This window comes from Vigna angularis, chromosome 7, assembly GCF_016808095.1.
Source record: "Vigna angularis cultivar LongXiaoDou No.4 chromosome 7, ASM1680809v1, whole genome shotgun sequence".
Classification (NCBI taxonomy): Eukaryota; Viridiplantae; Streptophyta; class Magnoliopsida; order Fabales; family Fabaceae; genus Vigna; species Vigna angularis.
This window is the reverse complement of record NC_068976.1, coordinates 28,996,966-29,017,980: the sequence shown is the minus strand read 5'-3', so window position 1 is coordinate 29,017,980 and position 21,015 is coordinate 28,996,966. Positions and strand designations below refer to the sequence as shown.

Below are 21,015 nucleotides of genomic sequence, written 5' to 3'. Positions count from 1 at the left end.
TAATAAAACCAAAACTATATTTAAGAGAGACAAACAAGGGAACTGATTCAAAAAATGAAATATACATGGAGACTACCTCAGGAACTGATGAGGATAATCCCTCCCTTGTTTGGCAGCTTTAGGAAAGCACTTAAAGATACTAGCATATCAATATATACACAACTAAAAGGATGGCAGGTGATATTGGCATCCTCAAAACTTCATACATTGCATATCAATCAATACAGTCACAACTAATTGTTCATTACATAAAAATCAAATAGAAAGATGTCTAATTTTCTTCATCTCCATTACATTCATTGTTTGGCACACTTTCTTGATCAGATACCTATAATATAACATAATAGTTAGTCAATTATATATTTTAAAAAAAATCATACAAATAAATTTAGCAATTATTACCGATGGTTGAAATGTGGCAAACTTTGAAGGTAATTGACCCTCGTAATTTTGCAACATAAATGCTATCATTTCCTTCATTTCATTGACTTGTGATGTCATTTCATTAACTTGTGATGTCAATGAAGATACCTGTAACATATGAAATTATTTAAAAAGAAAAATGATACCTAACAAGTTAATCATAAAAGGAACAAACCAAATAATTGATAAAATATTCATTAACCTGAGTTTGTAATCCACTATGAGAACGTGCATTGACTCCAAAGACCTTAGATGGGCAAGGACCCAAACCTAGACCGCGAACGCGTCCACAATGCTCTTGCATTCCCAAAGCATGAGCCAATGAATCTGAAGTGGATATTATTTTTGATTGAGACCATGTTATGGATTCATATGCTTCAATTTTTTCCTACATTCAACGTTTAATAAAATAGTGAAATTGTCTAAATTAGAGAAAACAGGTGCACAATTCCAAAACAACGAGGCCAGACACAAATCAGTGAGATTCCTTTGTTAAGAGGAGCAAAAACACAACAAAGAAAATGAAAAATTGTATATAACTTAAATAGCTAAATGTGATTCCAGTACTTAAATAGTTAGTCTTACTCAAAGTAGAGAATTTCCTAGCAAAACATGACACTTCAGTACTTACATATATCACCAAGACCCAAACCAGCCATCGAACTAGGCTAAATTAATATACTGATATATATATATAACTTAGTTACTTTCAGTGCTATTCATTTCTTGGACATGCCTAAACAGCCAATTTATAATAATCCAAAAGAATATAAAATTCAAGATTATTATAAGAGGATTTATAACAAAATTCTGTCATGTGAGTTTAGAAATTATTTTCAGAAATTATTTTCATTCAAAAGCCACATCAAATAAACTGATTCAGATTTTGGACAATGTTCTTACTAGCTTTTAATCTTATCTCTACTATTCAACAGCCTCATTCAGAACACAATCTCATTCACAATTTACGTTCAGTTTCAAATTTGTTCCCCTATCAAACTAAGTTCCTACACCTTTTAATTGTCATCATCCTACATTCAAGCCATTTAATATCAACTAGAGCACCAGAATGCATTCAACCTGATACTAAGGCCTAAAGCACCAAACAGATTACAATACCTGGTTCACAGGTTTGTCTTACATTCAAATTCTGAAAATTAGTCAAAACCAGTTTCAGCCACTGAAAAAAAAAATACTTCACGACACATTTAAATTGTAGCTATACCATAATTAGGCTTAGATAACTTTTAAAACTAGTTTGTACCCTTATCACATGCAATCACATGAAACATACTTCACTAGAGAATATGGACCACAAGATGACTCACCAAAGCTGATAAATCAAAGTTTTAAGTGTAAAGGTAAACAACTAAGACCTATACCACATCATATGACGTCGCTTTCAAAAACAAGGACTCAGACATTCATAGTATTCATTATCTATCCACATAGCGAAGCATAATAAACAATTACTCGAGCATTTTGGTCCAGACTTAGTCCAATTCTTTTCCAGAATCAAACCAATACACCAAAACAATTTTTTTTAAAACCATTTAAGCACTGCATCAAATATAGTGGTCCTACCAGACACAATCTTCTATTCATGCATCAGATATGATATAGTGGTCCTACCATCAAACAACATTTATTGAACTATAACCCCATCCAATTATCAAAGTTCACATTCAGTCATACATAGGTATAAAGCTAACATACTTTTCTTTTTATATACTAGAACTATCATATTTCTAATGCATCAATACACACAGAGCACTTGGTTATACTATTTATTCATATCTCTTTAGCATATATCAATTTATATCCCCTTTAGACCAATTAACACCCTCACACAAATTCAGTACCTAACATAGACAAAGGTTAGCTCAAGCAAGGACAAGTTGCAGCTTAAAACAAGAATAAGATGTATTATGGCTATATCAAAAATTCATTTTCCAGAGTTCACCAGGTTACGACTACTTTAACACACCATTTTATCATATTTCAATCCACACACAAACTACAAATAAAGGTTGACTACTCATATAGTCCACTATAATTGAAATATCATATCACAATTAAATGAAAAGTGTGAACAACAATGGCAAAACAACAACACAAATAACACATCACTAAGTCACGGCATGTTGTACCATAAATAAGTCTAACATTGTTGGCTTATGAACAACAAATATTTGTGCATGATAAACTTACTGCTTAAGAACAAGGTCATAAGCAGGAATGGAACTTACACCAATTTCCCTTGCCTCATCACTGACAAAAGCTCTATTGGCCTTCTTATGGGTAGCTATCCAGACTTCTCCTCTGCTAACTTTGTGTCCACACTCTCTTTCCTATGAAAATGAACAAATGCATATTAAGTATGTCATAAATACAATGAGAAATAGAAAACTGAAGAACAATATTGCTTCACCATTTCTTCCCTCTTCCTTGCAATGCTCTTCGACCCCCCTGTGTGAGCAAGAGTTTGCTTTGTCCTATTGTGTTTATTTTTTAGGGCAATCTCCTAACATTGACGTAAAAAAAGTTATTAAATTATATCAGAATTTTAAGAAAAGAAATTTAGGTTTTACCTTTGTTCTTTCATCAAGTCGATAGTCAACAAAAGAAGTCCAATGATCTCTATCTATTCCTTTTGGAGCCATGGCAATCAATTCATCTCTAGTACGTGTACCATCATCTCTTTGTTGCCACAATTCTTGCCGCCAATCTCTCCATTTATGATTAAGCGCTTTCAAGATGTACTTGATTTGAATATCGGAATTGACTGCAAACTTTGTCTTCAAAACAAATTTTAATCAAAATTAACAACAATTATCTAATAACTCAATTGTGAATTGAAAATTTACATTACTTACTTGAATGATATTATGAATTGTGTCTTCTTTGTAATCTTTAGGAATCTTCTTCCAAGTAGAATAACAAATAGGGAATGCCTTGAAGTTTCTAGCAATACTCCCTAAAAACCGATTCAATAATGCGCCACCATCTCCAATGGGTTGATATTCCTCATTCCAATGTACAATAATCCTTTCATTTTGAGGCAAATTCCAAACATCATTTGTTTTTAAGTGTTTGGTAGTCCTCTTGCATTGGTCATCTGTGAAAAAATCAATTTTTTGTCAAATACCCTTGTGTCAAACAACTTCAGCGGTAATTATTGATATAGGTAACAGTGTTTTACCAATGACATCAACCAACCATGATCTCTTGTATGTTGGTGGCCTTTCTTGTTGCACTTCCAACAAAATATCCTGATTTTCATCTTGTTCATGTTCATCTTGTACATGTGAATTTTCTTGTTGCTACACAAGGTTAAGTGTCAGATCAAATGAATGCACTTGATAGGAATAGAAATCAGATGCAAGCAAAAGAGAAACAAATTATATTGACAGTTTCCGTTCTAATTAGTTTTAGTTTAAACTGTTTTTTATTACTTCTGTTGGGATACTCGGCTGCAATTCTTTGAAATTATTGAAACATTTAAAGTGTTTTAGTTTGGTCCTTATCATGGTGTTTAGCTTGGAATTGAATTATGCTACTTCTATTGAGTTTCTTGGTTCAATTAGACTGATGTTGTACCATTGTAGTTGTCATCTCCACACCACAATTATCAGTAATATTTGTAAGACAAAAAAATCAACAAAAGAAATAAATAACAAAAGAGTTTGGAGAAGTGGTCTAATACTTAGTAAATCTAGGGAAATATACCCTATTATTACTTAAGGAAACGAAACCGCATTAAACTGTTGATTTTAAGTTGTTTTTCTCCTTTAGTAATTAGTGTGATTATAAATTATAGTTATTAAGTTTTATTTTGCCAGAAAGTTCATGCTTTACTTTCAGTTCGGGAAGCACAAACTAAAAATAGAAGTTCAATTCACAAGTACCTCAGGATTTTAGATGTAAACATAGATGATAGTTTAAATCCTCCTAAAAGATAATACCTATTAAAACCATCCATGCCCTAACCAAATGGCTAACTCTCCTGTTTTCGTTTGCTGTTTCTTTCAATCCCTAACTTTTACAATTTTTTCCTTCATCTTTATTTTCTAATGAAACAGATCAATTTTGTTTTGGCAGATGGTTTTTATTCAAATTCTTTGTTACTTTACTGGGAGTAGTTTTCACTGTTCTCTTTAGGATTTCTCATTGTTATAAACAAGAAATCAAGAGAAAGATGTTTCCGACCAATTATGGTTTTACATATGTTCAGCCTACTTCTGCTTCTGAAGGATCCTCAGATTTGGATCATCAGAGAGATTAGAGGAACCAAGAGTCTCATACATATGAGGGAGTTCGAAAGTACATATACAGTATTTCGTTTTACAAAGTCTGCACTATCTATTCATTATACGAATAACTATGAAACTGGCTAATGTCGGTTTTTTGTGAACTTAGAGTCACAGATAAGTCAATCTATATATCTGAAGTACGTGAGAATTTATGAAACCAAGAGCGATCAATTAAGCAATTAAGTAATTTTTAATGTTCATTGATTCAGAATTCTTATTTCCAGTATATATAAATATATATCTACCCACCACTTGATAAGTTAAATTCTAATGTTATGTTTACCTGTATCTTGTGGTATATATTGGTGAGTGAAGCAACATGTTCAAGTACTTTTTATGACTTGAAAAGGGGAAGTACAATGATTAATGCAACTCTGACAACTTAAACTATTTGTCATTTGAAAGAACATATTTAGCATATTTGAAATAACACTTACATCAACTTCCACTGGTGACTGAACAGCTTCATTTGGGGGCTGACCAAACGAAAATACTTGATCTGCTGACTGAACAACAGTTGCATTTGGGGGCTGTATAGATCCAGGAGTGCATAGGCTTTGGCTTGTCGGAGGTAGCTTTAGTTTGTATGTTCCTACAAATAAATGAATGTCAAAAAATTTCAAAAACATAAATAAACTTTAATTAAACATTCAGTAAAGGGAACTTACTTCTTTGAGGAGTAGATAGAGAGGGAGATGATTGGACTTCAGGTGCTGCACTTTGAGGTGCTAGTGGATGATTAACTATAAGACTCCATGTATTAGGTGCTGGTGTATGATGTTGTGTCTCATTGTTCTTAACTATCATTTTCTTCGTCTTCATTTTCTTCGTCTTCTTTTTCTTCATCTTCAGGTGCTCTACAAACAATTACATAAATAAAACTTAAACCACCTATAGATATAATAAACAAGAAAATAAACAAAATAACAACATATATGAATGAATGAACTTTGTTTCATACACATCCAGGGAGGAAGGTTGTACGGTATGAGAACAAATGGCCAAATACTGTGATTGGTACTCAAATTGCCATATGGATTGAACCCATCAGTAGCTAAACCAAGTCTCACATTTCGAGGGTCTAAGGCAAATTGAGGGTGCATGAGGTCAAATTTCTTCCATGCTTCAGAATCTCTTAGACCTTCTTCTATCAATCAGAACCAAGATGCTTTACAAAAGAATCTACTTCACCATAAACCCCAACAAAAACTCCTCACAAGTAGGCGATGATATACCAGGGTATCACACTCTTTGCATTGAGGTGCTCTGCTAATAATCACATGTCTTTTTAGGAATAAAAGCGGGTTAATATGGTTTGTACATTCATTATGTGTGCTCTGAAGCAATCAGGTTACACTCACACCGCTTATCTCTTCCATTTCCTGTTATTTATTCCATTCCTCAATCTCTATCGCAGACAAAATCGAAAGTTCTTTCATCAATCCCAAAGCTGTGTCAAATACTTGACCTTATTGTACACATTCATGCATATTTTTCAGACCACATTCGCATATACGTAACAATTTACCAAGTAATTTCAGAACCCTATCCAACTAGCACTCATCAATTCCATTACGTAACACTACCCACCCACCTCATCCACTATGTCTTCTTCCACTTTCCCTAACATTCAATTAATCTAACACTTTCTTCAATCAACCAACAAACACACCAAAATTAAACAACACCGAAATTATGATTTAGAAGTGTTTATTATCTTTTCTTAAACCAGTAAATTTATACAGAAAAAACTAACGATCATACCTTGGTGTGAGAGACAAAAGGTTTAACCGGGAAAATCCACGGATCGAGCAGAGAGAATTCGAAGCTGAGGTTGAAGTTGAAGACGGACACCTCGCTCAGCCCAAGCAGAGGAAGACCAACACGAAGCAGTTGAAAATCCACGAACAATAAAGCTTGTGGTGCAGCGAAATGAAGATTGTGGTGCGGGCAATGGGTTTGGGAGAAATGGTGCGGGAAGGGATTAGGGTTTGGGGGGGAAAATATTTAGGGATAGAAAAAAAAGTTAACTGCGGGTGTCAGTCGTAAACAGCTTATTTTTGTAGTGACATAACATAAAAGAAAAGATTAAAATTCAGGAATAGAAAAATAAAATCTAAACTCAGATAACAGATTAATAAAACTAATCCCCACATCTATCACGAAGTTAGAAAGTATAATTGAGACCAACTCTTTCCTTGTATTTTGGTAAGATATTTTTATAATTTTAAAAAATTGATATACATGATATTTAAGTAATATTTAGTAATTTAATTTTTTTCAACATATATGTATATATACTTTTGTGCATAAATAGAAAACGTATAGATGTAGAATTTCAATTTCTTCCTATTTGGATAATTTCAAATTTTAATATTTTAGATTTTAACTACCTTGAAAAAATATTTTTAAAGTATGTTGTTGTTGTTATTATTATAAAAAATAATATATTTATTTAACTCGACAAGATTCTTTGTAGATAATATTTGTGTATAACAAAAGATTAATAATATATTATTTTAAATTTTAATATAATATTTTATAACATCAAAATTATGAATACAAAAAAAAGATTCTAAATAATTTTAAAATAACAAAATTAAAATTGCATCAAAAGTGATCTAAAAAGTTAACATAAAAATAACTAAATTAGAGGTATTTCTAAAGTTATTTAGAATATTAAAAGTAAAAATAAATCTATTAAATGTACATATAAAATTATTTCAAATAATGATAGCGAAAATTAAATTAGAAGTGCGTCTAAATCTAAAGTGGTTTAAAGTGTTAAAATAAAAAAGATTAAATATGTTTTTTTTTTCTCTTAACTATAAAAAAAAATTACAATTCATCTTTACTCTAAACTTTAATAATATTTAGTCCTCTTATTTTTAAAAACAATAATTTTAGTCACTAATTTCTAACAAGGTTTAATTGCTCATATAGTTTTCAATTTCAAAAATGTGTCTATTTGGTCTTTGATTTTAAAAGATATCAATTTTGTCATCAAATGGATGGGTTAAGAATGTATATCAATTATTTTTGTTCATGACGTTTAAATACTTAATGTTGACTAATATGATGTGGTGGGAATTTTGTGGTGTTGTGACATTTGTTTTCTAATGTGTAACTAGGGTTGGCAAAAAAATTTACACTCGCATATATTCGCAGGTAAAATTGGCTGTGGGTAATTATTAGTACCCACGAATAATAGGTACTCGCGGATAGCGAGTAACGAGTAATTTAGTACCTGCTTATTATCGGGTCGGGTTCGGATATCATGGTATTCATACATGCGGGTATCTGTTACCCATAAATAAACTGAAATTACCTTATTGTCCTTAGGTTTATATTGGTGCACTTTGTATTTTATCTTCTCTTACTTGTGCGCCTGTCATTATAAAACATTGGCACTTATTAAGCAACGGGATCTACGCACATAATTGGTCAAGAATGGTAATCTACATTCTCTTTCAACTATCTATTTTCTTTTTCCCTAATTTCTTCTTGTTCTTTGGTTTTCCCAAATGGTGTTAAAGTGGGTGGGTATGAATTGTTCATGGGTAGTGTTTCCGATGAATCCCTTGTTTCCCATGTTTATGAGTATCTTCATGATGGAGGTAATTTTGATTTCTTCACATTAACAAACTCTTAAATTTTTCCTTGAGAATTTCATGTATCTCAATTTTAAATTTGACATTTTTTTTCTCATATGAGAAAAAGAAGAGACTCATGGTTGACTACATTAACAAAGTTCATAAACTAGTTACACCAACCATGAGAGCAATCTCGGTGGATTGAGTAGTAGAAGTGGGTGAGGAGTACAAGCTTCTCTTAGACACTATTTATCTCTTTGTTTCATACATTGATAGGTTTTTGTCAATTAATCATGTGACTAAATTAAGACTTCAATTGTTGGGTGTTTCCTCCATGCTTTCTGATATTCGTTTTTTCAAAAGTTGTTCAATATTTATTCTCTTTTAACTTGCTTAAAAATTACATTATGTCTTTTTAATATGTAACAAATATGTTAAATTGTTCTCTTTAACTTCCAATTTAATTTAGACCTTATTTAAAAATTCATAAAGTATATTTTTCAAATATTTACGGGTTTAAAACGGGCATCCAACGGGTACCCGCGGGTTGAAAAAAATTCCCAGATTTTTTAATGCGGGGAGCGGGTAAGATGTTTTGCATGCGGGTAGGCACTATCCATGCCCGACCCAATTCGTTGTCATCCCTATGCTAACCCATAAGAGCTTTCTGATGTGGAAATTTGGGATTAGAATTTAAAAAAAAAAAGATTACCAAGTTCGAAGAAGAAGCAGTCAAGGGCCTCCTCCACACCCACGACAGCATTGGAATGGAACAAGAGCTCTAAGACGTAGCTGAACACATGTGGGAGTCTCCGGAGCTTCTATCAACGATCCCCAACAGCACTTACGCATCTGACATGGCTTTCCTTGTCTATGTTGAATTGGAATGAGGTGTTGCGTTTTTGCGAAATAGGGCGAACCTTTATTATGTTGTTTTTTCTACCGTGGAACACCACAAATAATTATGCCACCAAGATTAATATCGCGATGATCAATAAGATGATCCGAGACACCTTTTGTAATACCGTAATGTTCGGGTGTCCTTCTTCCTTCTTCCCCCTTCCTTTTTTGGGCGAAGACGGTGAAAACCCTAACCCTTATTTCAAATTGCATCAAGACGATTGCGCTTAGGTTTGGTGGGATTTGGAGAAGTAGGCACTAAATTGCATTGAGAAAGACTAATGGGGTTTGGCTTAATTTGGACAGTGACCTTGACACCCCCAAACCTTTTCTTGATGCACATGAAGTAAAGGAGTTCTTGGACTTTACATTGGCACAATGAGGGGAGGTTTTGACTGTTTTGAATGAGAAACAATCTTGAAATATTTGAACTTAATGCTTATTCACTCTTCCATTTGAAGTTAAATTTGGGTATTTATGTGTACAATACTAGATTGATTGCATTTCAATGTAGAATAGCTTTGCCCATTATTATTGTTATTAAGATATATTTTCGTTTTTATGGAGAAAATATGTAGGGAGAATGAGATGCTACAAGGAATTGATAAAATGTGTGAGCGGATGTAGAATAAGTGTGTGTAAAGATAAAGAAAAGGATGATTCGGAAGGAAAGAACAAATGCAGAGTACGTGAAAAGATAAAAGAAATGATGATTCAAATTAATGTTACTCTGTTGCAAATTTATTTTGTCACATCACCCCATTGTTTTGACACATCACCACATAATTAATTAACACTGGTTTTGAAAAATTAACAAAATGAATTTGGTTGATGTACATTAACGGCAATTGAGAACGAAATTGACACTTAAAAAAAAAAGACTAAGTAAACATATTACCTTAAAAGTAAAAGTGAGGACTACCAAAAATTTTAAACCTTTTAACAAATAACAAACGACATTTAGAATAACCAAGTGTATTGACATTTGATAACCACGTATTAAATTTTATTCTTTTAAATAAAAATTAAAGTCTTTTAAAACATGCAATTATAATAACCAGAACACCCTTTTTCTCACTAGTTCATGGTACAAATCACCAACTATCCATTCATCTCCTTCCATTTTTACATAAAAAAAAGTAGAATCCACCCATAAAGCACCAAAAACAATGGTCATTATTTTTCAAAAACCATCTGTACTATTATCTTCACCTTCATTTCTTCACTCGTCATCATCTTCATCTTTCACCAACATAAAATAAAATATACAAAAAAAAAACACAAGGACCCAATTTCCAGCACCCGCACACAATTCCAAAATCCATTCCTAAACTAGAGTCTTCATCCATTTTCTCCACCAAATAAGATATTGCTTTTACCGGAATGTGGCCTATTGGTCAAGTAAAGTGATCCAAGTGATTTTGAACTTTAATGTGTAGTCTTGAGTGTAAAAAAAATCTACATACAAAAAACTCTCAAATTCAAATAAAAAAACTTGAATCTATAAAATAATAAATATTAAAATAATTAATTAATTAAAAATACTGATTATATTTATACAATTAAGATAAATTATAAATTATATTATAATTAAAATAATATTTATTTCAAATATATAATAACAAATTAGCTAATAACAACATAAACATATCTAATTGTAAATAACAACCTTAATACTTAATTGTCAATATTAATATAGATATTATTTCATTATATTTTTAAAATTAAAAAGATTTAATAAATGTTATTGAACCTTATTTAGTATTTATATAAGATGGAATAGGAATATATTTCATTAGTACTCGTGGTTTAATCCTAAGATCATCTTCCACCTACACCAAATAAAATAACACAAACATAGACCAAATCACAAAATTCATACCAACTTGTTGAGAGCTGACCCTCCAGAACTACCATCATTCATCATCTTCATCCCCTAACAAAACCAACACGCAAACCATGACAAAGATCATCCATCAATCATCCATTCAAACTCACAAAGCTACGTAAAACGAAATTCTAGCAATGAGAGTGTAGACAATATTTCTCGGACCACTTAACAAAGTCTCTTTATCTCATTTACAATGGCCGCATCAACACTTGGACCATCATCCCGCTCGGTTGACTCGATGAAGGAAGAAGAAGACTCTGACGCCGCCAAAGACGACACGCCGCCATCATTGCCTTGCTCACCCCTTTCCGAAGACTCCTCAAATGAAGAAAGGTTTCTGATAGCCACTTATTACCTGAAGTGGAAAAAATTCAAATGGTGCCATCAGAAATAGATGGAAAAAAGGTGAAAATGACACAACGAGCCTACCCTATTTATAGGCAGCAAATCACAAACCCAAAAACAACTCTAACCGTTGGATGAAGCGAGATCCAGCGGTTCGATTCAAAAACTCGGTAACTTCCATCCAGTACGGGAAACAAAAAACTGTAGCCAACGACTTAGAACCAGCAATTCTGCAACTTCTTCCGAGAACGGGAAATAAAGACTACCCGCCAACGGTAACAATTTTGAAATTAAATAACACCCCCAAACAGAACAACATAAAGTCCCTTCGCCAAACATGTTCGTCTCGGACTTGGGGGGGCCTGTGTACTGTATGTACCGACCAATCTACGCCTACTGGTCGGTCAACCATATAGGAAATCAACTCCAGGAAAAAACCAGCTTAGTGACCTTTCAGCCCAAAAACCCTCATTTTTTTATTAATAAGATAAAAACTCACTTAAATGATATTAGGCCATAACTAGGCAGTCCTAACTAAAAGCCCACTTCGAAACTTATAAAAACAAAGGTAAGATAAAGAGGTAGGTGATGACATTTATTGGATATTTAAGACTTAATTGTAACAACCACTCAGTAACTGAAAACTAACTTGAGCATCATAGTACCTTTAACAAGTACCCACCGTTCGAACTTGGATTCTACCTAAAGAGATTCGACAAACCAGAAGTAAACGAGAAACGAAGTTAGAAGAAGAAATAAGGATAAATTGTGAAAATGTGGTTCTCAGCCCTACATACTGAAACATCTTCAGATGTATGTGGAAGCTTTTGGATTCGATGGAATACGCAGGAGACCTCAATTGCTTTCCTGAACTTGGAGAAGACCAACATAGGAAAAAGGAAGCGAATAAAACAGGTTTCGAAAATGGGAAGAAGAGAAAAAAAGGGAGCGACGAGCGACATTGGTGGTTCGGAGTCGCATGGTGACGAGGTATGGCGGGCTTCATTTTGGAGAGGAAGAAAAAAGATACCCATTAATGGAAACCCAATTAGGGAATTCCATTAAAAGGAGTACCAACTTAAGCTAAGGCTAAGAAAGGGAAGTGAAGAAGGACTTTTAAAGGCTCTTTCTTGATTTTCTTTCTCTAAGTCTTAGAAGGATCTCTTTAATATGTTTATACGTTGTTTTGTAGGGTCTAATAAGGCTAGGAAATCATGGATTAACTAGCCAAGAAGCTTGATAAATCAAGAAGCAAGGAAACATCAAGAATGGAGAAGCAAGCCAAATCTTTACTTTGAGGAATGCTGGAATCTTCACTTGAATGCATAAAGGCATTATCCAACTGTCTAAGCAACATTGGAAGCCCGCATGTGTCACACACACACAACCAGCATGGCTGAAGTTGAAGAAAGCTTAGCGCCCAATGGATGAGGGCTTGCGTCCAGCGTCAACAAATGCACCAATTGCTGCTCACGTTTTTCACCAGCTACTTGCTTGTTGCTGTAGCCACTCACGTTTCTTCACCCTTGCATAGCAGGCATTGCTTGATAATGTTAGCAAAGTGATGGCATGAACCAGAAGCCTTGCTTTTCCTTTTAAATAACTTGCTTATCCATTGTAAAAGATACCTTTCATTTGAATGAAGAATTGGTTTCTGTTGATTCAGTCCAGAACATTCTTCTTGTTGAAGGTCACGAGATAGAGCTTGAGAGTTTCCTCTAGGCTTTCTCCCTAGCTAGGCTTCCATTCCTAACATTCCTCTACATCATCCGTGTCATAGAGCAACACCTAAACCTCTGCCTTCATTCCATTTTATCCATCACCGCTTCATTAGTTTCTCATCACCGAACCATTATTCGATTCACAATTCTCCTGTTTCCATTTCATTTCTCAATCACAGAACACCACCGCTTGGAGTGTTACTCTAGTTCCTTTGATTCCTTATATCTTCATTCCACCAAATACATATTTAGCTTACTATTCTCCTTCCTTTCGCTGCATTCCGTCATCATTTCAGTCACGTATCACGTATCTGTTGTTCATGACTTCCAATCAATCTTGGAATGAAGAATCTGTTGCATCCATATATGTTCAGAGAAGAAGATCAGGTTAATTGCTTCCACCGCTAGAATCAGCTGGGTTTTCAAACATCATATGGTAATCAAAGCTTAGGTTCTGGTTCTGAGTGAGCTATTTCATTTCTTTCATACTCCATGTTGTCTTACTGTTTACATCTATGTTTTTGTTTTGTTTTCACTATTCCATTAAGATAACGTCGTTTCACTCGTTTTATTCGATCAATTCTTATGTGCACCAATGTTTCATTCAATCTGATGTGTGTTCTTATTTTTCTACACATTTTAATCGGTGAAATTTGGTTGTAGAGTCATATCTGCTTTTAGATTTTAATTTTAGTCTGTCAAAGTCATGGGCATTCTTAAAATTAATCTTGTTTTCCAAATATGTCAAGTTCTACTCTAATATGCTTTAAATCAGTTTATGATGAAGTTAGTGCAATGTTTAAGTGCAAATTATCACCAAATCAAGGTGGTGAGACAATAAGTCTAGTATGGTGATGAATTAAGCCAAGACTAACTCATTATTCAAAGTTTTTATGTGTTGTTTTTAATAGTGATTGTTGTTCTACTGGTTCAAAGTAAATTTTGTTGGTTTATTCTCGGAGCAATCTATTTTGGTGTATTTTCACCCTTGTTTGGTGTGTGTTTGAAGGTGTAAAGGTATGGTAAACCATAACAAGCAATGAAATGCATCTAGCATAGCTTGGTTGCCAAACCAGAAGCACACCTCACTATTTTAATCATTTTCATGAGCTTTTCATCGTGCTTAAATTCATTGAATCTCCAGTTTGAATGATAATTCTCCTAGTTGTTGTTATCCAACTTGGTAATGTGTATTTACACATTCTTGAGTCATTTTTAAGATTTCTTGATTCGTTGGTTCTTTAAAATTCAGTTTTGGTGGTATGGTTGAGCATAAATTTTGCATAATTTGCTATTATAAGTCATTTTTTCTTCTGCTGTGATTTTGTGATGTTTGGCAGTTGAGTCAAGTCCAAAATAATGTTTTAAAGTTGCTAGAAAGATTCAGATCAAATTAGAATGACTTGTGTGCAAATTAATATGTTGAATCACCATTTTTGAGTCATTTGGGAATTTTCGAAATGCTTTGATTTTGTGCAAAGTATTGGTTCAGACAAGTTTAATTTGATGATTCAAAATTGCTGACATAGTTCAATTTGAATTATACCAGCTTGTGTACAATTTCACTTCTAAAACCACCAAAAATGTGCTTTTTTTTGGAGAAAACTGAACCAAAATTTGTGAATTGAGAAATCTGTTTAAAGTTGTGTATTATGATGAACTATAGCAAGAGTTAGGGTCTGAAAAGATGATCAAAACAGGTTGTTAAAGATATTATATCCACTAAAAGGCAAATCAGGACCGGTGCAGTTCAACATAGAGACTTTGAGTAAACAAAAATGAAAATCTACAGTGTTCCATAATTCATTGAGGCATTTCATCGAACACTTTTGTTTTAATATTCTAAAAATAGTGTTTGAGGGATCTGATTCAATTTTCTAAGTTTTCTTGCTTTATTAATCAGTTCTAGAACCATTCATAAGTTCCTTTTGATGTGCGAACCTGTTTTTGTAGCTTTAATTCATTGATTTGTCATTCTTGGAATTCTGGTTTTGTCCATCAAAGTAAATATGATTCAGCCTTCTCTACTGTTCCTATGGGCACTTTTAATCTAATTTGTGGTACTATTCAGATGCCTATTGGTGCAGATTTTGTGCTAAGATGATGGCTTATGCTAGTTGTAGCATCTTGAGGGGTGGAAACTTGTATAGCTCTTGATCCAAGTGCCTCCACAGCAAGGAAAAATAGCTTACTGAAATACCATTTTGTAGTGAAAAAAAAGAATGTGTTATCTGTTTTAGTGGAGTGAGTTGGTGAGAATTATTATTTTTTTACCTCCACCCTATAACTGTGAGATTTGAGTGGCTGCCAACATTGTAGTTTTCCATTGTTGAGAAAACAAGAGTTGCACACTGGTAACTCTCAGTTTTTCCCTCTTTTCTTGTGTTTAGAAGTCAATTTTAGTTTCCTTTAGTTTCTTATTGTTTATAATTTGACTAGTTTTATGATTTTTCTATAAATTTGTAGTTTTGTTAAATTTTAGTTAAAAATAGGATTTTAGGCGTATTTTTTAGAGTTTTTAAATAATTAGGAAATTAATCTTTTTCTATTTTTTTGTAGTTTTGTTTAAAAGGATTTTTAATTTTCTTTTAATTGATGAATAAACCTTTTCTTATCTGTTGATTGGTCCCTATTCTTTGACTTTTCTATTTTGCAGAGTAACCCTGGTCAAAGGGGCCACGAATTGGTCATTGTTGAAGCTGCTGGAACTGATTTGGGCTGAATTAAAAAGCCCAGTGTTTTGATACACCATTTTTGCTGATTTTGGGCTGGTAATGGCTGAAGCAAAGGAAGAGATGCGTTTTGGTGAAAGCTGCAGCATAGAGAGAAAAATCGTGTTGCATTTGAAGATGGGCTGCGATAGAATGGGCTGAAGCCCTTGGTGCATATTAATGAAACGCAACGTTTCATCCTGCGATTTGCCTAAGCTGATGGGGACTCCTACTTTACGAATCCTTTGTCCAAAAAGAGCTCGATCAGAAGAGGGGTTTACTCCAAATTCCCTCAACCCTCGAGTTAGGGTTCTTCAGCCCAACAGAAGAAGAGAAGCAAAGATGTTGTTCGGTCAGAATGGAGGTTGGAGGCACGTGCGAAGCATTTGACGGTTGAAGATCAAAGTGGTTCAGAGTTTGTTGAAGGCTGCTCGAGAAGCTTTCAAAGACAGTTGGTGATTCTTCCCCCTTTTCCCCCTTTTGTTTCTTTTTCTGTTTTCTGACTTTCCCTACAAAAGGGAGGTTTTGTAACTTTGTAAAGTATGTGCAATGGGTGACAGACAGTGTACTGTAGGGTTTACACTGTGATTCAGTTTTCCAATTTCTTGCTCTAGTTTTAGAATTTCCAGCCTTCGTAGGAGTAGATACTTTGCTTTTTGCACTAGGGTTCTTGGATTTTCCATTGGGTGACAGACATTGGTTTTCTGAGAAACTCCGGTATTTGTAATTCTGAACTTAGTTTTCAATAAAGCAATTTTATGTTTTAGTTTTGATACGCTTTGCATCTGATTGTCACTTTACATTTTTAATTCCATTTACATTTCTGTACTAGCACCTTTATTGATTCTGCTTATATTTTAGATTCTTGCATTGATCCTATTCTTTTGATACTTGTTTCTGAATTTGATGAGTTTTCATATTATAGGGTATGTGTTTTGATTATATTTCATGTTATTAGAGTAGCTTTATGATGTGTTTGATTATTGCTAAGACATGTTTCTAGATTGTACTTAAGATTGAAACTGTAAAATAATTCTAGAGGGCTTAATTGATCCCTCTCACAATCTTCTATTTATAAGAATAAATTGATACACAAGTACATGATAAATAGGGTAACCTTAGACACAATAAAATCATGATAAATAGGATAACCCTTGACACACTATAATGATGATAAAATATGATAAATATCCTAACACTCCCTGATGAATCATTATTTACTTCACTTCACTTAGTTTATTGTGCTATAATTAATCAGGGAATTGTGCTTAAATGTCCGGTATTTTTCCGTTTTTACTGATTGTGCTTAATTTGATCAAAAATTCTTATTTTGATTAATTCGAATTATCTGAACTTATTATTTTCATTATTAGTTGCAGGGAAATTGTTGGATAATATTTTGGGACTTCAAGATAAATGTGACATAAATTTTATTTTAAAACTAAAAGGAATTTGCATTTCAGTAATTTTGGGTATGGAGAGCATTTAATTGATCACTGTCAATGGCAGCAAGTGACCTTCATTTTGATGTTTGGTACGCATGGAGAGAAAGGGTGCTAAGTGTGGTATGCACGTGAATGTGGACTACGAAAGTAATTATTTTGGTGTGCACTGAGTAAAGAATTTGATCACATCCTAGCATCCACCAAATCACACGGACACATGGCCTCCTTTTTCATGTTTTGATCAAAAGTAATTGAAGAAAAATTTCAAGAGATATATGCGGAAGATAAGCACAACACTGCCAACTCAATTTGGTAACTTGATTTAAAATGAAAGAGCTCACGGTTTCTTTTAAGTAATGAAAGAGAATAGCATGGTCCTATGTGTACAATTCCCATTGGCAAGTGAAATTATGGAGGGCCCCCCTTTCTTCCTTTTGTTACGTGCATGATGTGGTTTTTCTTTCATTTTGGAGCAATATGAGAATTGGAGGGTCCCTTTGGTGTTTTTAGTACGTAGAATCACAAAGATGTGGTGATAAGAAAGTCAAAAAGAAAAAAGGACAAAACTTAAAAGTGGGCTTTCTTTGTTTTAATCTTGCTGCATGGTGTATGGTGACATAGAGCAATTGGAGAATGGAGAGAATAAAGAGAATGGAACGGTCCAGAGGATGAGAAGCTCACGGACAACAATTATGGAGGGCCCTATCACTTATTTTGTTGGCATGCTTCCAAATGGAAAATGGATTGGTTTTGGAGTATAAGTAAGGGGAGTGCCGTGAGGTTCAAGGGAGGGGGAAGAAGACCAGCAGAGGGCTGGACAGTGGAAAGAAGGGCTGGAATTTTCAGTCCAGAAAAGAGCAAGAGGGCTGGACAGTAAAGGGGCTGGAACAGTGAAGAATAGCACAGTACAAAGATGGAAGGATACGGATGAGCAGTGCACGTTAGTATCAAATTTTATTTTCTTTGCTGTAATAAATTTGTGAACAAGTTAAATTCAATTCAAAGTTTGATTTCATTTACTGTTTCTGAATTTTCAATTCTGTTTTACTGTTTCTATTTTACTGCTGTAATTTAATTTCTGCTGTATTTTAATTTTTGTATTACATTTTTTATGCAATTTAATTTCTGCTGCTGTTTATCTTTTGCATGTTGATTAATTCTGTTCTCTGTATTTTACTGCAGTAATTTTGAATTTGTTTTTACTGTTTTTGAAATTTACTGTTTTTCTGTATTTCCTGTTTTCTGTATTTTTATTTTCTGTATTTTACTTTTACTGCTTTACTGATTTTGAAATTCTGTATTCACTGTTTTTACTGTTATTGTTTACTGCTGTAATTTCATATTTTTGTTTTTGATGTTTTACTGTTTTTACTATTTTCTGTATTTTCCATTTTCTGTATTTTATGTTTTTCTGTATTTTCGTTTTTACTGTTTTAGATTTATTTTCACTGTTTCATGTTACTGTATTTTCGTTTTTACTGTTTCTAAAATTTACTGTTTTACTCTTTCTACTGTATTCTGTATTTACTATGTATTGTATTTTCGTTTTTCTGTATTTTCGTTTTCTGTATTTTAGTTTTCTGTTCCAGATTTATTTTTTACTATTTTACCTTACTGTATTTTCGTTTTTACTGTAGCAAAATCATTTTTACTGTTTTAAATTTGTTTTACTGTTTTAATTTCGTTTTTACCATTTTAGTTTTAAATTTTACGTATTGTTTTTAATTATGCTTTTATTTTTGTGTTTAATATACGTTTAATGTTCCCGCGTTTATTTTATTTTGATGTCTTTTACCATTGGGTTTTTACTGTACTGCATTTTACTTCACCGTATTTAATTTGGTGTTATTTAAATTCCAGTTCGTTGTAATTTTTTCGCATAAAAACAAAAACATTCACAACCCCCCCCCCCCTTCGTGTTTAATCTGAAACTGAACCAAATTTGGTCCTTGAGAGACGACCTAGGAGTCACATCCTAGCACTGTACTACATTCTTACTTGCAGATCAAATTTGATCGGCCGCGACAGCTGTATCACTCCCCCTCAAGCTGGAGCATACAAATTATATGTACCAAGCTTGGAACAAATAAACTCAATCTGAGGACCCCTTAATGACTTGGTCAATACATCTGCGAGTTGATCGTTTGACCCAATAAACTCAATACATATTTCTTTGGTCAACAACTTTTCACGAACAAAATGACAATCAATTTCTATATGTTTAGTCCTCTCGTGAAACACTGGATTTGATGCAATGTGGAGAGCAGCTTGATTGTCGTAATACATCTTCATAGTATGGATGTCACAAAATTTAACCTCTTGAAGGAATCACCCATATAAGTTCACATGTTAGTGATGTCATTGCCCTATACTCGGCTTCCGCGATTGATCGAGCTACTACATTTTGTTTCTTACTTTTCCATGAAATAATGTTTCCTCCCAGAAAAACACAATATCATGTAGTAGACCGTCTATCAATAGGTGAACCTGCCCAATCTGCATCACAATACCCAAAGACCTGAATGCTTCCTTTATCTTCATATAACAATCCTTGCCCGGGAGCCTTCTTTACATACCTTAGAATGCGAATGAGAGTATTCCAATGGTCAACACATGGAGCCTGCATTGACTGACTAACCACTCCAACTACAAAGGATAGATTTGACCTTGTAATAGTGAGATAAATCAGTTTTCCAACCAGCCTCCTATACCTCTCTAGATCGGAGAATAATTCACCTTCTTCTGTCCTTAATTTCTGGTTTGGGTCCATGGGACTATCTACCGGTCTACAATCAATCATGCCTGTTTCTTGTAATATATCAAGAGCATACTTCCTTTGGGAGATTACAACTCCATCTTTTGATTGCGCTACTTCAATGCCTAAGAAGTATTTGAGACTTCCAAGATCCTTGGTTTGAAAATGTCTACACAAGTACTCTTTTAGTTGAGACATTCCAACAACATCATTTTCTGTAATGACAATATCATCAACATATACTATTAAGTAAACACATTTCCCGAGAGAAGAATGACAATAAAAAACTGAATGGTCTGCTTCATTGCGTTTTAGCCCAAATTTTTGAACAATGGAACTAAACTTTCCAAACCAAGCACGTGAGGATTGCTTGAGGCCATATAGAGATCGATGCAATTTGCATACCATACCAGACTCCCCCTCAACAACAAACCCAGGAGGTTGCTCCATATAAACTCACGTAGGAAGGCATTCTTGACATCCAATTGATGAAGTGGCCAATGACGAATGGCTGCCATGGCAAAGAAGAGACGAATAGTAGTCATCTTGGCTACATGAGAGAAAGTGTCACAATAATCAAGACCATAAACCTGAGTGTAACCTTTTGCAACAAGCTGAGCTTTGAGCCGATCAATTTCACCATCAAGGCCAACTTTAACTGCATACACCCATCGACAACCAACCGCCTTTTTTCCTGGGGGAAGGGGCACCAGTTCCCAAGTATTACTATGGTCAAGAGCCTGCATTTCTGCAATCATAGCTTGTCGCCATCCAAGATTATCAAGTGCTTCTTTCACATTCTTGGGTATAACAACAGAGGACACTGAGGATAAAAGAGAAACATAGGAGGGCGACAATCGATAATAGCTTAGAAAATTATAAATGGGATGAGGGTTTCGAGTGGAACGAGTACCTTTT

General features: G+C 33.8%; 1 protein-coding gene across 1 annotated transcript; it reads right to left on the bottom strand.

The window, feature by feature from the left end:
- Window positions 1-6,783, bottom strand: LOC108338603 (uncharacterized). The gene is made up of 11 exons (XM_052879907.1): window positions 6,501-6,783; window positions 5,405-5,593; window positions 5,174-5,328; window positions 3,626-3,746; window positions 3,300-3,541; window positions 3,015-3,221; window positions 2,855-2,947; window positions 2,673-2,774; window positions 626-811; window positions 403-531; window positions 1-328 (listed from the first exon to the last, which is right to left on the bottom strand). Exons 2-11 carry the CDS (start codon window positions 5,580-5,582, stop codon window positions 272-274), a joined length of 1,470 nt encoding a protein of 489 aa, XP_052735867.1. The 5' UTR covers window positions 5,583-5,593; window positions 6,501-6,783; the 3' UTR covers window positions 1-271.
- Between the last annotated feature and the right edge of the window lie 14,232 nt (window positions 6,784-21,015).

What these genes read in the sequence shown, in the direction of transcription:
- LOC108338603 (XM_052879907.1), bottom strand. Translation starts at nt 5,582, where the DNA reads ATGAAGAAAAAGAAGACGAAGAAAATGAAGACGAAGAAAATGATAGTT. An exon ending in AGTCACCAGTGGAAGTTGAT is followed by an intron (nt 3,747 to 5,173) that starts GTAAGTGTTATT and finishes AACCTTGTGTAG; the next exon opens with CAACAAGAAAATTCACATGT. An exon ending in GACTTGATGAAAGAACAAAG is followed by an intron (nt 2,948 to 3,014) that starts GTAAAACCTAAA and finishes CGTCAATGTTAG; the next exon opens with GAGATTGCCCTAAAAAATAA.